Here is an 18,804-nt window from a genome sequence, read left to right as displayed (position 1 = left end):
AGTTCAGTTTTAAATTCCCTGGCAGTTTTCCCGAGTGTGGCTTGGGGTTAAATTTCAGTACCATTAGCGGTAACCCCGAGCCACACTCGGGATTGCAATGCAGGATCCTGGTGCCGTATACTTACCTTATCTCCAGGATCCTGCGATGTCCCCCGCTGTGTCTGCGGGCTCTGTCCTCTGCCTGATGTCTCTGTGTGCCGGGCTCCGTTCCCTGCGAGCGTTGCGACGCACGGGGGTGGAGTCAGGCGGCAAATTAAAAAAATAGAAAATTCATAACACATACAGTACACTGTAATCTTACAGATTACATTACTGTATGAAATCATTTCACATCCCTTTTGTCCCTAGACAATTGTTTAGACAGATTTAAGTGTGTTATTGCTAAGAATTACAGGCCTACAATATATTAAATGCCAAGTTTCTATGCAAAACAATTGTACTGCTTTGAGACGCAAAAATCTGACATAATCGTACCTGCCAGGGAGGTTAAGGAAAACTTGGCCTTTGCCAATGCAGGATAAAGCAATATGCTTGCTGTAATGCCCCCTGTGGCACATATTCACCTTTACTTTGCTCCACCATCTTGCAGTTCAGCCAGGCAGAAAAAAATACTTCCAGGTACTTTCAGGTATGGAGGAGCATGTTATTTGCTCCCATTCATATAACATGACAGTGCTGGAGCTTAAAGGATAGGTTCACCTTTGGGACCATGTTACATGCTCCACCTGTTTTTAGGGTGGAACATGTAACATGTTCTCACTCTGCTGCATCTAGTGACAGCAAGTGGGGGATCCTCCTCACTATTTTCGAAAAAGTGGCTCTGCTGACCTGGCCGCATCATTCATTCATAGAGTTCTGTGAATGGGAAGCTACAAGTACCAACAGCTTTGTGGCTGTTGGCTTGTAGTTCTCAATGAAATACCAGGGCGCTGTTGAGCGCTCTGGTAATCCATTGATTCTTCCTGTCAGTGTGTATCTGCCTGCTGGTACGAGGTACGAGCAGACAGATACATTGACAGTCTGCAGAAGTTCTGCAAGGCACCAGTGATCTGCTGATCGCAGGTGCAATGCTTTCCAGGCTCCTATTAAAAAAATTTTTACCGGCAAATAGATGTGCATTTATTACTTTTTTAAAATGGGAACTTATCCTTTAATGGCTAGCCCAACAGACCATAGCCCTGTGTAAAGTCCTATTAGAGTCACCTGGAGCCTACGGTACATGGGTTCCCTTTCCTAAGTTCTGGTGGCTGAACAGAGAATTGAAAAGAAGGTGAGTATGTGATTCTTGGAGGGGTGGCAGTAAGACAAACTTTTTGCCTTGTCCTATATAAGCAAAACAAAATGTTGCTTTAATGAGTTTCAAAGCTCAAGATAAAATATTTAATATATTGCAGCTTCGCAGTCCTTGGATGTTGTGACTGCATTCGTATTTTTTCCCCCTTGTATCCAGCTGGCAATCCGAACAGTAAAACACATCCTGTCTTAGGGTGACAACACACACTGGATCTATGCAGGATCAATGTTGTCACCCTAGGATAGGACTGCAGAACGCCTCTCCTTCTTCCCGTCTCCATAACATAAAGGTTGGTGTTTTGTAGACCACAAATATAACTCATAAGAGTGCAGCACGGACAGGGCGTCTTTAACGCGGGGCAAAAGAGGCAGTTGCCCAGGGGCCAATCATTAATGGGGGCCCAAAGCAACTGCCCCTTGAGCCCACGTTGACCACAAATATTCTTTCCATGTGGCGGGTGCAGCCGATTCCCCGCTTGCTCTCTTGGCAGGTTGATACAAGCGGACCCACTGCGAGTGTGACAGGGGAGAGGCAAGCTGTGGGCTGTATGTGCCGGAGCCCGCTCATCCCGCTTCTCCCTATGTCAGCACTGGAGCGGCAGACCAGCTCAGTGTTCCCCCGCTAGCCCCCGCCCCTTCTCTGGTCAGCAAGGCTAAGATGCAAGAGACAAAGCAGGCTGTGATTGTTCTCCTTCACCCTTCTCCTGTCAGCAGTGGAGGAGGGTGGATTAATAAAGCAGCGGCTGGACCGGAGCAACGTACAGAGGGCGACACTGTGAGTTACAGGAATCAGTGAGCGGTAATGTGTGCAGTAACTTCTTGCAACCCAATCAGTAAGCGGTAATGTGTGCAGTAATCTCTAGCAATCCAGTCAGTGAGCAGTAATGTATGCACTAACCTCTAGCAACCCAATCAGTGAGTGGTAATGTGTGCAGTAACCTCTAGCAACCCAATCAGGGAGCGGTAATGTGTGCAGTAACTTCTAGCAACCCAATCAGTGAGTGATAATGGTGTGCAGTAACCTCTAGCAATGCAATCAGTGAGCAGTAATGGTGTGCAGTAACCTCTGGCAACCCAATCAGTGAGCAGTAATGGTGTGCAGTAACTTCTAGCAACCCAATCAGTGAGCAGTAATGGTGTGCAGTAACCTCTAGCAACCAATCAGTGAACAGCAATGATGTGCAGTAACTTTTAACAATCCAATCAGAGAGCTATAATGGTGTGCAGTAACTTCTAGCAACCAATCAGTGAGCGGCACTGATGTGTAGTAACCTAGCAACCAATAAGTGAGGTGTAATAATGTGCAGTAACCTCTAGCAGCCAACTATTGAGCAGTAAGGATGTGCAGTAACCTCTAGCAATTAATCAATGAGCCTAGACCAATCAGTGAGTATGGACCAGTTCCTTATGTTTACATTATTAAAGTGATTCTGAAAGGCTTTCTTTTTAAAAAATAAAATAGATAACATACATGTTATACTTACCTGCACTGTGTAATGGTTTTGCACAGAGCAGCCCCGAGTCTCCTCTTCTTGGGTCCCCTGCTGGTGCTCCTAGCCTCTCCACCCAAGCAGCTTACAGTGGGGGCATCCAAGCAGGCTCTTTCCGAAGCCGTGGCTCTGCGTGTCTCTTTTCTGTGATTGACAGCAGGGAGAGATGACGTCTCTGCCAATGAAGAGGTAAAGTCCTCAGTGAGCCGAGGCTCTCATGCGCATTGCTGGTTCGAGGCTCTGAGCACCCACAGCACCACCGGAACAGCTACCAGGACCCAGGTCATAGGATTCATATCCCAGGATCCCCTCTACTGGCCAGTGAAACCCACATCCCCCGCGAACACACGGATGAAACTACTTTATATGCTGGTTTTTAACAACACAAATGTGAGTGTTTTTTATCCATTGTAATAAATACTTTTTAGCCAACATGCTGCATTTAGTGGGGGTGGTCCTTCTCTCTCTTACATTGCTGGTTCGAGATGCTGCTCAGGTGAGTATTGGGGGGGGCGGCGCTGTGGGCCCCAAGAAAATGTTTCCCCAGGGTCCAATCAATATTAAAGACAGCCGTAGAGACAGGGGATTAGCTCACAAGATTCTTGGCAGAATCAACAGGTATTTTTTTTTGCACTTAGCGAATAGACATCAAAGAAAATTCTAAAGACGCACAGAAAGAAAATAAGATATCTTTCAAAGAAATTTTAAAATCAAAAACTTCCCCTCAAGATGTTTTTTTTTTTTAGATGGATACAGACTATGGTAAAATAATTACTCGGTTAGTAAATCAGCATCATGACGATTTTTTTTTCAACTAGCTTCTTTTTCTTATATATTATAGAAGTGTCCAGGAATGACTCTTGCTCAGAACTACCTGAAATCCAAAATGGATGGAAGACTACATCTCACACGGATCTCGTCAGAGGAGCCAAAATTACATATCAGTGCGACCCTGGATATGATATTGTGGGCAGTGAAACCCTAACCTGTCAATGGGACCTCAGCTGGAGTAGCGACCCTCCATTTTGTGAGAAAAGTAAGACACGTGCAGTTTTATTACTCCACTCTATATCATTCCATGGCCTTCCTGAATCTTCAGCAATTGGTATTCATCTTCAGAAATCAACTTTTGTTTATATGAATCATTGCCTTGAATACATTATTCCTGTTGTGTGTTTTCTGAGCATGCATACACACTTCTAAAAATCTTTTAGTCGGAAAATATGTGCTAATCAGTGTTTGGGAGGAATGTGTTGTTTTTCTAGAAATATTATTATGAGAATTTGCAGACTAAACCTTGTTGCTACAAAACAATGTACATTTAATAGAAATGTTTCCATTTCAGCTCTAAGATATTTTTATTTTGGATATAGTAAGGATTATGACTCCTGTCATTTTTTTAATGCTGTTTTGTGTCCCATGGTGGAGATTCAGTCATGTAGACAAAATGGAGTTGATCTACTAAAGGCAAACAGGCTGTTAACTTTGCAAGGGAAGTTGCATTTTGCTTAATAAACGAGGTGAAAGTTCCCTTTGCAAAGAAAATCAAATTACGTACATGGAAATAAGAAAACAGCAATTTTGCTTGCATGTGATTGGATGGTGGAAGTCAACAGAGATTCACCTCATTTGCTAAGTTCTGGGGAATATTCACTTGCAAAGTGCACCTATCCTTGCACATTAAATAGTATATTTGCCATTAATAAATCAACCTGGGTGAAAATAAGAACAGAAAGGGGAAATCTCCCAACAGAAAAGCCTTGTTCCAGTGGCAAGTGCTGATAGTGTGGTTCCACCAAGGAGATTTTTTTTTTATTTCCTTTTTTCAATTGGCGAGACAGAAAGTGAGGAAACACAGACAGCAATAAAAAGCTGGCAGGTATTTTAATCCTTTGCCACTCTACCCAAAAACTTTACAAACATTTTGGTGAAACGTTGGAGTGTAATTTTTTTTACCTCAACATAGTCCATCTATGCTGATCTTAAAAATAGTGGTAAAAAAAAGGTTTAACAGAGCAGGGGGCCCAACATCAAATTTTTGCAGATTTTTACAGGAATATATGCAACAAATTGTTACCATAAAAGATGGCTGCTAGGTCAGTGGCTGAATCTTTACATGTGTAGAGCAGAGTTTAAAAAGACTTATTCTGACCTGCAGGTTGCATAGGGGCAATAGAAATTAATTTTCAATAAGTGCACACAATGGCAGATGCAGCCATCAAACAATTGGATTTTCCATCTCACCTATATACTTATTTCTACAAAGATCCAGGGAAATTATCAACAGGTTATCTCTAAATCATCCTGAGCATATGTGTTTATTTTTTATTTTTTTAAAGTTAAGCAATGCGTTAATGTGGGTGTCTATTTCGACTATGGCTCCAATTTTGTGTGTAAAATTTTTTGCGCAAATATGTGGCAGTGCTGTAAAACTTTTACAATCATTTCACCATTACCCTGCTCAGAGTAACACTCCCAATAGCTATCAGAGGATTTCTTGCATGTCTTTGGGTGTCTTGGGCCAACTTGCTGCAAAAACACTGATGCGTACCTCAGCCAAATGTATTTAGTCTATAAAGAGGTTTAGGGGAGGCCCAAACAGACACTGTATGGAGCAGGTTTATCTGGGAGGCAACAGTGAACCATGATTCTAACCTTTAAGACCATAATTTCTCCCTTGGATCATTGGATGGTAGTGTCTAAAGCCTAGTACACACAGTAAGTTTTTTTTTTTTTTTTTTTGTTCAACTTAGCGGGCTGAACAACAAAAAAAAACTGAAGAGCTCAGGAGGAGATCCTGTACTAACTATCTGATATTAGTACAGCAATCTCCCGCACTGAGTTATTGTGTTCTGACACTGCCGCTCCCGCCAGAACACACCAGTCAGTGCTCTCAGCCATAGGCACTGATCGGATGACAATTGGCAGACCTTTTTTGGTAATGCCCCTTTGACAGAAGCCAGTTAATCAGCCGGCTTTTATCGGACCGGCTGCCATACACACAGGCCAAATATTGGGTGGTGTCAGCCGGTTCAATAGAAACCGGCTAATACCACCTGTTATTCAGCCTGTGTGTACGGCCCCTAAGGCTTCTGCAAACAGGAGATCATCACCTGAACAACTTGAGTCACTCACATCTCATGCTTATGGGTACCTTAAGACACATGGGCTGGAATGTTTCACAACCCAGCTACATTAAACCCAAGAGCTTGTGTATCAATAAAAGTAATGGTATGCTGTACCTAATAGCAACCAATCTTATTTATTTTACACTACACAGCATTGTTTTACTGAATAAGGGCTATAATTACGTTTGCCTCTTTGCCTTTAACCAATGCATTAAACTTCATGTATGCTTAAACCGTCAATAAACACAATTACTGAATGCTTTTAATATGACCAGGAGCTTCCCATGCTGCTAGAAGCATTCACAATAACCCCCCCATCATATATTGTAAAAGGCAATAGTTCAGACACTTATAATATTAAAACAAAAACAAAAATTTAATATATTGGCGTTTAACAATCTTTAAGTGTATCCTTTTTGCTTTTTTTTTCTTTATTTTCACTTTAGGATCTGGCCAGTAACACACTTTCTGTCCTACATTTTTTTTAACAGTCATAGCTATATTTTGTTACAAAAATGAATTGAAGCTGCCCATTGTAATCACCCCTGTCTGTGTTAAATGGCTTTTCTCAACCCTCTGACACCTTGGTCTGTTAAAAGAAGCTGAAAAATAACAGACTTACTGGCCAGACCAACAGGTAAAAATAAAGGAAAAAAAAACTAAAAGAAAACTGCAGCCACCACATTTAAAGGGTAAGCTCACCTTTACAGAAAGGTAAGCCTGTCTCGCTGACCTGCAGCACGGCAATCTCCCGTTCTAAGCCCCGTTATAGCCGCCTCATTGGATTAGGGCTTAGAAATCCCCTCAGCTTAATCTCCAAAACATCCCCCATCAGGAGGGACATTTTGGAGCATTCTAATTGGGCAGCGGCGTCACATGGGCGGCGCCGACCAATCGGATCCCGCATAGCCTATCCTGTCAGCGGGGAAGAAGTAGAGAGAATGCCAAGGGGATTTCTAAGCCCCGGTCTGGTGAGGCTGCTATAGCAGGGCTCAGAACGGGAGATCCCTGCGCTCCAGGTCAGCGGGACGGGGGGTGAGGAGGGGGTCCTGTGTAAGTTCACTTTAATGATTTTTCTGTAAAGGTGAACTTGCACTTTAAGAATTGGCAAGCTGCAATATAATAAACTTTTGTTTTAAGCTTAATATCAATTTAATCTGTAATTAACAGCCCTCCACCTGTATATACTCCCTGATCAAAGAACCCCTATAATTTAGACTAGTTGCATCTGTAGAAATATCATTGCATCAGTTTTTACTAACTAGTCAGAAGGATTCCAAGTCTACAAGTTCTAGAAAAGCACTGAAATTTAGAAGGATTTTGTAAGAAATATTACTTTGCAGTTTTGTTCTATGTATTAAGGAAGGTTTTAGGTTCTAAACATCAGGGAGCACAATTTACATAATAAAAAAAACTATGCATATGTTTAGGGATATATCTCTTTTAAAGGAATTTGTGTTAAAATACATTTTTTTGTTTTAATAATTAATACCTAGCCGTGTGGGTGGTAAAAGTGTGTGTATTCAGCCATTTATACAGAATAAATTAGTTGCAGATATCAGAGGAAGTTTGATAAATTTGGCAAGACCAGGCATTGATGGATAAGCAAACACTTAATAGGATATGGTGACAAAAGGATGGCCACCTGGCAACAACTGTGAAAAGACAAAAGCCCAAGGGCTGAAGCTGCGCTAGAAAAAATGTGTATGTTGGTGAATAAAATAATATTGAAAAAGCTGCCAGCACCTGAAAGTCTAGTACCAAACTCAAAACATAAATAAAAATACAATAGATGCAGCGCTAAAAACAACATGTGAGAGCAAACTTAATTAAAAGTGAAAACAAGAGGAAAAGCTAAAGCAGAGTCCCATTGAGGTTCCGTCATAGATTAATAGCAAATAATCATGTGAAAATTATTTAATAAGTGAAATGAATGAAGTAAAAGTCCCATTAGGTATCCAGTCCATAGATTGGCAAGAAAGTAGCACCCATTCGTGTAAATGCAGGAAAAGGGAATTGTAGAGGATATCTTTTGTGCAATTCCACACCCTAAGTGAGTAAGGTGGGCTGATAGCGATGACTACTGAACAGCAGTCTCGCCCAGCATAGGGAAAACGGTCTCCCCTAAACCAAAAACACAGTAACCGGAACAGCAACTATAAACAATGATGCTCAGAAACTTCCATAGTGCAGTATGTTGATTAAAAGTGAATTTAATAAAACAGAAAGCATCACACTTACAAAGTAGAGATCAATCACGGGCGATAAGGTACAGCATAAAACCAGGCTGCAATTCCTTCATCGGCTACGCTTCACTTCCTATGTTTGTTTGTTAGCCCATCCACCTCCTGAGAGGAAAAAACATAATGACGTCACCGTCACAGGCTCCACCCATTTTATGTTTCTGAGCATCACTTGTTTATAGTTGCTGTTCCGGTTACCGTGTTTTTGGTTTTGGGGAGACAGATTTCCCTATGCTGGGCGAGACTGCTGTTCAGTAGTCATCGCTATCTGGTAAGCAGACCACCTTACTCACTTAAGGTGTGGAATTGCACAAAAGAATTCCTCTACAGCTCCCTTTTCCTGCATTTACACGGATGGGTGTTACTTTCTTGCCAATCTATGGACTGGATACCTAATGGAACTTTTACTTCATTCATTTATTCACTTATTAAATCTTTTTCACATGATTATTTGCTATTAATCTATGCCAGAACCTCAATGGGACTCTGCTTTAGTTTTTCCTCTTGTTTTCACTTTTAATTAAGTTTGCTCTCACATGTTGTTTTTAGCTCTGCATCTATTGTGTTTTTATACCTGGCAACAACTATCAAAACTTCTTCAGAGCAGAAAAAAATCTCTATTAAACAGGCATGTCAACAATTATACCTGCCATTTAGAAATCTCATCCACGGTAGAGAATTTTCTTTCATGTATTAGAGGAGACCATTTTCTGTCTACAATATTCAGTATCACGGCCATTTTCTGCCTACAACATACAGTATTCTTGGCAATGCATCAGAATTTACCACATACCACAGATGTTGAAAAAGTGACCTGATTGACCTGGGTTATGCAAGTGTAATAGGTGGTTTTTGGTTTTGGTAAATACACCTGAACTTAAAAAGATGTTCATAGCCAAAACAAAACCATGTCTTCCAAGCAGCTCTACACATACTCTATTGTGTAATGTATGTTCTTCTCTGCATCTGCTGAGTGCAGAAATAAGAAGTAATAATTAAAAGAGAACACCAAATGGGGGAAGGTAGGGTTGGAGCAATGGTTTAATTTGGACTGTGCATGAAGGGAATTGGTTGATGACAGAGAAACTAATATTAATATAATGTATAGGAGAAAAATCTTCATTCATGCATATATTTGTTTACCTGTGTGCTCATTTCTCTATTAAAGATCCAATACACTGATAACTTACTTTGCTTGAAGGAGCTCTGACTAACATATATGTCTATGTAAATGTTTCCAAAATCACAACTGAGAATATTGGATAATGCCTTTTCATTGTGAATAGTTAAATGTTCCGTTGAACATTGCCTGATGCAAGTCCTCATCAAGTTGGTGATAACTCAGTGTAGTCAATGCAAAATGTTATAATTCTGCCAGACATGTAGTGGTTCTAGGAGAAGAACTTCTTTTGAACAGAATTGCAGGTGTGGAAAGCTCTCATTTGACCTTAACCACCAATTACAGCCAGTTTGGGTTGTGACACTCTCCATCTCAACTATGTCCATCTACAAGGATAGCCACAATTGACAGATATTTGCTTTTGGTCTGGATATTGGGCATGATTGCATCTTCCATCACAGCTATTGAATAGCCCAGAAGATATCTGTGGGCCTAAAAGGTCAAAAACAAATTAGATGGCTGCCTTGGCAAATAATAAGTTGTATTGTGGGCAGCCTAAAATGTATTTAATGACAAGTTTTCTTGTATTATTTCAGTTTTGGATAGAGTGACAAGAGGCTAGAAGCTCTGTCAGTTTTTATTTCTGTTGGTGTCCCTGCTGGGGGATTCACTCTTTTTCAGTTTGTCCTGGGACCATCACTGGGACAAAGAGTAAGGGAAAATCCCAAATTTTAAGTTGGCACCAGAAGAGGAATGTGGGGTAAAATATTCCAATGAGGACGGCTGTCTAAGAGGGGATTTCTTACATTTTCTGGGGATTTACTACAACCGTCTGTTGTGTCTAATAAGAAGTCAAGGGTAATCTTCCCAATGGACCACAGATGTCAAAAGATCCTGACAGGGGCTTTAGCTATTCCTTTCTCTACCCAAAATGAAAGACATGGCTTTAGATATACTTTAAGCTTTCTTTAGTCTAAGATGGCTGATAACAAATAAACTGCATGGAAAATGTAACAACAGTTTTAAATACATTGTTAATAGATATTGAAGTGTTTACATTCATATTAGTCTGTATTATAGGGTTATAGTTTGTTCTTATGTTATTATTCAGTGTAATTCTAGCTGCTTTGTGTTCCACATGAAATAAGGTGCATGTTAAAGTGTTGTGATGGCATATTACCTAGATGTAAATGTTTCATTTTCTTGCATCTTGCATGCACACCTACTTAATAATGCATAGCATAATAACAGTATGTTTAATTTCTTAAACGCATTAGCTGTATCTCATATCCCTATTGTAGGCACATACTATCTGCATAGAAGATGGCTCTGTATAATTGTCACATATACAGAGTAAAAATAAAATAATGAAAATTGCTCAGAAACATTGGTTGTTTGAATATTGTTAGTGCTTTTGGAGGTATGATAATTTATCACATCTTCCAATTGATAAACAATGTGGTCTGTCAAGGTCTTTATCCTTGGCCTTGAAGTTTCAATACATAGTGGTAAAGGTAGCTACTGTGGTAAATTTTTATTTTGAAAAATTTCCTTATTTTGAATATTTCCTACATGATGGATTTATGTCAATTAATATCTTTCAAAGTCCTATAAAATATATGTATAATATATATATATGTATAATATATGTACATGTATTCAGACCAGTTTATATACCGTATACTGCAGTAATATATACCACATTATTTTATATAGTGTTCTAATAGGCACTTGAGAAGAATTCATGTATTTTTCCATTATAGATTTTGAAAGCTTCTTCTTTATGATATACTCCATTCTAGTCATTTAGATTCTTTCATACAAATAATTACACACAGCTTTGAAATCATAATCAGCTTTATTAAATAAAGAATTTTAGTCTTGAATGATAAATCTTAAAGAGGAGGTCCGGCCCCCTTACAAAAAATTCAAAGTCAGCAGCTACAAATACTGCAGCTGCTGACTTTTAATATGTGGACACTTACCTGTCTAGATAGCCTGCGATGTAGGCACCCCAGCCGATCTTCGGATTGGCTGTCGGGTGCAGCCACTGCCATTCCTGGTAAGGGAACCTGGCAGTGAAGCCTTTCAGCTTCACAGCTGGTTCCCTACTGCACTTTCTAACGGTCCGACAGCGGAGGAAGGACTGGGCTGTGGCCTGGTCTCCCAGAAGTGGGGACAGTACCTGTCAAAAACAGGTATACCTCTTCTCCCCCTCCCCACTGAAAGGTGCCAAATGTGGCACCGAAGGGGGGGGAGATGGATAAGTGGAAGTTCCACTTTTGAGTGGAACTCCGCTTTAAGTTTTGAAACCTAGAGCAACTCACTCTCTTGGAGCTATACCAGTAAAAGATAGCTTAACGTAGGTTGCTATGGGTTTCTGTCCTTAAGAATAGTCCCTTAAATTTTTTTTTTCATTTAGGACAGCATGGGGAATTGCAAGGACAACTTTTGGGCTTTATTGGATTGTGATTTATTTCCCAATGGGGCTGTTCACCCTCACTTTTTGTCCTGGTGACTATTGTCAAAGGAATATAATGTAAGGATAAATTAAAAATGTTACAGTTGTCACCAAGTCACAATATCTTTCAAAGAAACTCCTGTTCAGGTTACACTTAAAGAATAAGAACCCTTTGTTGAGTAAGGCTGTATTTGTCTTATCAGTGTTTCCATTTGAATAATTGCAGAGGTCATTAATCAGAATCCATTAGCAACAAAGTTATTCTACAGTTCATATGTTCATCTTCATTTGTCTAATCTATATTGCACTTAGTCAAAGTTGACCCTATCCAATAGGGCGTTTGTGTTTAAGTTCTTATTCTTCAGCACAAATAAAAAACAACTGATCAGAATTCACTCTGCTGAAGTCAGACCAGTAGAAGATGGATTCTGCTTGATTGCTTTGGGTTACTGCACTCAGGAAAGCATTGGGTTACTGCACTCTAGAATGAATACAATGTAAACCCTCTTTATTACATAGGAACACATATAAACTGTTTAAATAATTGCATTGATTTATGGTCTTTAAAGTATGGCATGCCATGATTTCACTATTCTGTTACCCAAATTGCTTTATTGTACTAATTTAGCCCATGATTTAATTCACCAGGACCAACATCTCACCATCAGCTCTGGGTGCCATAGGTTTGCTTATACATTTCCTCTACAACCTTCAGCCCTACAAAGTGATAATTTAATACCATCTCTGTTGTGGATGTAAACTGGACTTGGAATCATTTGAGTGAAGTTTTGTATGCACATATTTAAAAAAAAAAAAAATATTTTCATCTTCTATGGATTTTTATGAAGATATGAAGTTCAACAGATAGTAGTTATCTTGGCAAGATCTACTTTATTTGTCTCCATTTTATCTTTAGATGAATTGTTCCTTATTGTAAAACTCTAAAGCTTTTGTGAATGCCTTATTGTTTGGTATTTGACTCTTTTTGTATTTGTACTGCACAGAGACCTTCCTTCTCTTTTACTTAGTTGGTGGTGTTTGTACTTGCTAATTGGTATATAAGATTGCTATTATTATTAATATTATAACTATTATTTCATGTGTTCATGTAACTTCCATCAAAAACAATAAAATATTTAAAAACATAATGCTGAGTAATCCTTGACTCCTATTTCAAAGAATCAGTAACCATTTAAAGATGAGTAATCATAACAGTTTAAAAAGATATTGGATTCACTACAAATGGCGACTTTATTTTGATCCATTTACAACATGTTTCTCACACAGCTTTTTGCTGTCTTAAACATCTTTAACCCCTGTGCTTTTACCTAATTGTCATCCTACAATATAAGTGTTAGTCTGTATATTTCGCCTTTATGTATTGTGGTCATACTGTAATGACGTAGAATTCCAAATTAGAACTTCATTGAATGGTTGAATGGGCAGGATGGGCAAGCAGGTGAATGTCTTCCTGATTTTACCAATAACAATGACAATGTGAAAAGCCAGTTATGCATATGCTTAGTCAAAAAAAACAATATGCAGTCAGCAAGCATCCAGGGTGTCTTAGATCCATATAAATGCTAATTTCAAAGATTTTTCTACTATCACAGTCATATGATAATCCCAGGAAATACATATATATATATATATATATATATATATATATATATATATATATATATAAGCAATAGCTTTTTATTGATGAACTGCATATTATTTAGTGTAAGCCTTTGATAATACAACAGGTGGATACATTTGCTGAAGCATAATGACAAGCAGCCTCACTGTCTTTCCTTTAATCTTCAGATATATACAATAGACCTTGTACATCTGATTTTCATGTAAAACAACAAGTTGCCAATGCTTCAGTGGTCCATTGTATTGTTAATATTTTATGCTTTGGCTTTTTAGACCCTGGACTTAATGTCACCTCTTTACTTTGTATACAGCCACAGGAATGCTATTAGCAATTGTTAACCAGAAATTAAATGTGGGCACTGTCTTCCTCCAGTAATATCTTTTTGTTGCAGGTATTCTCCGTGGAGGAATGTGTCCTTGTATTATGTCTGAAATTGTGTATTTCATCATGTATAAAAAAAAGAAGGGACCATTGATTAATAAAACATTCTCAAATCCATTAGTAAATCAGCTTCAAAATTGTATTTTCAGTAACACAAAAATATGTCTGTTTTTAACTCTCATATTTGGGCCATATTATTAAAGCAATATGAACCTAATTTAAAAAACATGCACCAGTAAGGGACACCTGCAGTGAATGTTTGGTGATTTTACATTCAGTACTTTAAAAATTAATTTTTACCCTTAATGTCTAACTTGCATGGCCATTTGCCAAATGCATGTACATAAAATACATAAAAGACATTTTTGCATTAGACTGGTTTTGTATTTTATCCTCATTCATACTTTTACATATATTAAGGTATTTGTAACCGGTACTGCATACTTAAGAGGATCATTTCATTTACAGCTGTTACATACACTTAATGTGGACATTCATGTGCTCAAACCAAATACCATGTTTTTCCCCAAAGCTTGTATACTTATTAAAAATTGGTTTAATCGTAGTTTATTTTACTGTTTAAAATAACTGTGGCTTCCAAGAAATGTTTTTATGTATGTCCGTATAGTGCTTCTGTTTGACAATAAGAAATGTAACATAGTTTAATTGTGTTGTTTTAGTGTGAGTCATTTCACGTTTTATATGTGCAGTTTATGGTAATATTAATTGCTATATCTGTCTTTGTTTTGCAGTCATGTACTGTACAGACCCCGGAGAGGTAGATCATTCCACTCGTCTTATCTCAGACCCAGTCCTTCTCGTGGGCACTACCATCCAGTATACTTGTGACACAGGCTTTGTGCTTGAAGGAAGCTCTCTTCTGACCTGCTACAGCAGGGAGACAGGAACCCCAATTTGGACATCCAAAATCCCCCACTGTGTTTGTAAGCAAATCATATATTGTCTTGGGAATGGTTCTCAGTGACTGTACAGCCTGGGGTTAGTCTGTCAGGATTCCTAGGTCATATCATAGAATTCATTGTACCTTGTCTTCAATCTGACTATCACAAAGGAACAGCCTGACCTAGCCTAGCTACTTCCATATGCTGCTCCTTAGCCAAAAATTGCTACCAGGCACTGTAATGTGCATAATCCTTTAAATCCAAACAAGGTAGTCACATTTCTCTGTCTGGTATCTTTATGCGAAAACATAAAAATCCAACAGGAATATAAAAAGAGTACCTGGTTTGGGCTTTGAGAAACTACCTTTTCCTGGTCAAATGGTGCTGTAGAGCAGGTATTTAAAACTGATTGGTTTTTTGGATGCTCTCTCTTCTTCCAGGGAGTCCTCAGTGGATTAGGATTTAAAATGAATGAATAAACAAGGTCCCAGCTTTTCTCCAACTGATAAAAAAAAACACACTTTCTTATGTAATTTTACAGATAAATACACTTCAGCTATTCAAAACTGCCAAGAGCAAGGCATATCTGTAAAAGAAGATTGTGGGTATTTTGTCTTTGCTTCTGTGTTGTGGATTGCAGCTCCATTTTTGAGAAATCCCCCCCAGCATGTCCATAGGGAAGCCAAAACTTTCAGAAGGGTAATCTCCTGGGTCACCCACAGCTCTCACCGGATCTTCCGTTTACTTCCATATCACCATGGGAGCTTCCTTGCAGACTTCAGAGGACAATTTTTACAGAACCAAGTGGCATTCTGCAGCACAGACAGCAGGAAAGATAAGCATTTACAGTCTTCTTTTACATATATGCCTTTCCTTGGGGAGTTTTGTATAGTGACAGGGTTGCTTTTAGGAAGTGTTATAAGGCTCCCTTCTCTGGGAAAAAAGCATTGTAAGTTGCAATCATTCTATAATACTAATGACACTAAAGTGTGGCCCTCAGTAGATCTAATGTAGCCACTTTGAAGATTTATTCTACTCAGGAATGGTGTTTTGAATTCTATAAAAAGGATTGCTTCCCTGAAGTCCACTAGGGTTATTAAAATTTAAATCAACCAATCACCATCCAAATGAAAATTTAGTTTTGGGTACATTTAACATCTCCAATTCTTCCTCCTAAATTGTATACTTGATTCTTATTTCTAGTTTTGCATGAAAGAGAAAAACATTTTTCAAGCTATAAAAATAATTATCTGTATGTAAATCAATATGTTAACAGGCAATGATCCATTCTTATTTTAATATAGACAAGCTTCACTGAGTGCAGAAATAACATTTTATGTAGGAAGAGCTTCTGTTTTCTTCAAGTGTAACAGTGGCTGAATAAACACTAAATTGTGCCAGAAAGGCATCAACACGTATCTGCCAAATGAGGAGAGTTATTTGAACAGTTAAGAGTATAATGCAGGTGATACCCAGGATATGTGAAAACTCTATTAGTCACTGACTTCACAAATTAGCTTTTCTAATTCTTATTTGGTCAGTTGAGGCAAATTCCAAAAATTGCAACAATTTTCTTATAACTAAAAGTTTACATTTACAGCTCCCGATGACTGAACAGAGTACAATAGCAGTAAATTTTGAGTGCATGTAGCTGGGGATGTCTGGCACTACAAGAACCTTTTACTTTGCTTGGACAAAAAGAAAGGGACACTTTAAGCAAATGATGCTGAAATTAGTTTGTAAACACCAGTAAATATAAATCCATGCAGAGATAAAAGTTCAAGTTTAAAACTTCAAAGGCACTGTCAATCCGAAAGTAATGTTTTAACTGTAGGTGACATCTAGTGGACTAATTCTTTACACTGTACTTGGAGTCTACTGGGTTAATTGATTTAATACCTTCAGCTTCAAGGAGGGCTCTAGATCTCAATGCTGTTCTTTTGGTTCTTTTTTTAATAACTTTGTAGCTTTGGGTGCTTCTGCTCACCATGGGTTGTTTTCACACTTTTCGCTGCACTCTTGATAATTTAAAATAATTAGAAATCCAACAGTGGGCATAGGAGTTCCTCATAGTGGTTGAACAGATGTAGTAAATTAAGAACACAAGTGCATATATTTATCCCTACCAGAGTCCCTAGGATATACAAGAGTCAATTATCTGATTATCTCTCTAGCTTCTACCAGAAATGGAAAAAGTACCCTGTCTAGAGTTATGTTGAGAATTGAAGAGGGTGACTGTATATGGCTAGAGGTAGCAGAGGCTCACAGCACATGGAACCCAGTTAACAATGCTTGTGTACTTTACATACAGGTATTTATATTTTGCTCTATGACAGGACTGGGAAAACCAGGGCATGTGCCATGCAACAAATAAATGACTAATGGATTAAGTAAGAGAATATTGTTGACTATACAACTATTACTGGGGCCAACAAAGTTTGCAAAGTCAAATTTTACCACAGTCACTAAGTTCTAGGGAAAAATGTGGTAAAATTTGACCAAAAGGGGAAGTTGCGCTTGTTTGCACCATCCTCCCCTCCACTGCCACATTTGGCACTTTTTGGGGGGGTGCGGGTACTTGGTTTTGACAGGTACCCACTCCTACTTGCCGCTCAGATCGGCGCAAAGAACTGAGCTGGCAGTTCAGCCCCCTCCTTCCCCCGCAGTCTTCTGAGACACATCACAGGTCCCAGAAGACTACGAGACCATTCACAATGTGCAGCGTGACTCGTGCATGTGCAGCAGAAAATTGGTTGTGAAGCCGCAAGGCTTCACTTCCTGTTTTCCTTACTTCAGATGCTGCCCGCTTGCACCAGAAGCCAATTGAATAATCAGCTCAGGTGAGGACATCGCTGGATCCCTGGACAGGTATGTGTCCTTATACTAAAACTCAGCAACTACATTATTTGTAGCTGTTAACGTTACATTTTTGGGGGGGAGCCTGTAGCTCCTCTTTTAAGACAGCAGGGTGAGGAAAAGTAGCACTTATCCCTAAACTAAGTACTTAGCTCTTAGCCCTAAATGTTGTTTCCCTCCATTGGTGCCTGCTTTGTGGCTAAATTCAACAAAGAAATTGTAGGTGAAAGGAGATGCAGGAGAGATTGAGTGTAGTCAGAAGACTCACTGTAGTTTAAAAAAAATTCAACCTTTTCGTTTTTCTTGTTTGTTTGTACAGTTGAAAAGAATCTTGGAGGAAAAGACAACCTGCTTCTTCCTATAGCTCATTCTACAGCTATTGGAGAAAGCAGATCATACAAAAAATTGTCACCATTTAACTTTTTTTTGACTGGCTGAAGGACATTTTTAAAAACAAGGAGACACGTCAATCTAGTAGTAGTTAGTCACATTCAACTGGAGTTGTACTGTAATGTGGATGATTTTTTTCGTAGCTTGTCCAAACCATTTCTTGAAGAAGGGGCTTGGACAAGCTACTATACATCTTAAACATTATAGAACAAGACCAGTTGAATGTGACTAACTACTATTAGATACATCCTGACCTGGATAAATTTGAAATTTCACAGGCACAAGGAGACACATCGCTAGTCCCATTTTGTCTTGTGGCAAGAAAATTAACTGCCGCTACTGTAGTTCTTGTCGTTGTCCCATGCACCATGTATTATAAGTATTTACAGGATTCTATGATTTAGATTAGTGGTCTCTAAATTGTGGCCCGTGGGCCTAATGTGGCCCTTTGCTTGCCTTTTTCTGGCCCTTGGGGCACCATCCCATCTACTGACACCAATGATGGGCACCATTCCTCCCACTGACACCAAAGATGGGGCATCACTCCTCCCACAGATACCAAAGATGGGGTACCATTCCTCCCACAAACACCAATGATGGGGAACTATTCCTCCCACAAACACCAATGATGGGGCACCATTCCTACCACAGACACCAAAGATGGGGAACTATTCCTACCACTGACACCAATGATGTGACTCCATTCCCCCCCTAGACATCAATGATGGGGCACCATTTGCCCCACAGACACTAATGATGGGACACTATGCCTCCCTTGAATATCAACAATGGGGCATTATTCCTCCCACTAAGACCAATGATGGGCTATTGTTTACTCTCACTGATGCTGGGGCATTTTGTAATCCCACTGGCCACAGTACGCCCCCCCCCCCCCCCC

General features: G+C 39.2%; 1 protein-coding gene across 1 annotated transcript in view; it reads left to right on the top strand.

Annotated features, from left to right (window-relative positions):
- The window catches only part of SEZ6L (seizure related 6 homolog like), a 678,351-nt gene that overhangs the window by 609,632 nt on the left and 49,915 nt on the right, over positions 1–18,804 (top strand). Inside the window, exons 11-12 of the mRNA XM_073629414.1 lie at positions 3,625–3,819; positions 14,511–14,702. Of these exons, the coding sequence (XP_073485515.1) occupies positions 3,625–3,819; positions 14,511–14,702 (387 nt within the window). The remainder of the gene's footprint in view (positions 1–3,624; positions 3,820–14,510; positions 14,703–18,804) is intronic.

Source organism: Aquarana catesbeiana, linkage group LG01 (assembly GCF_042186555.1).
Source record: "Aquarana catesbeiana isolate 2022-GZ linkage group LG01, ASM4218655v1, whole genome shotgun sequence".
Classification (NCBI taxonomy): domain Eukaryota; kingdom Metazoa; phylum Chordata; class Amphibia; order Anura; family Ranidae; genus Aquarana; species Aquarana catesbeiana.
This window is presented reverse-complemented; position numbering and strand designations above follow the sequence as displayed.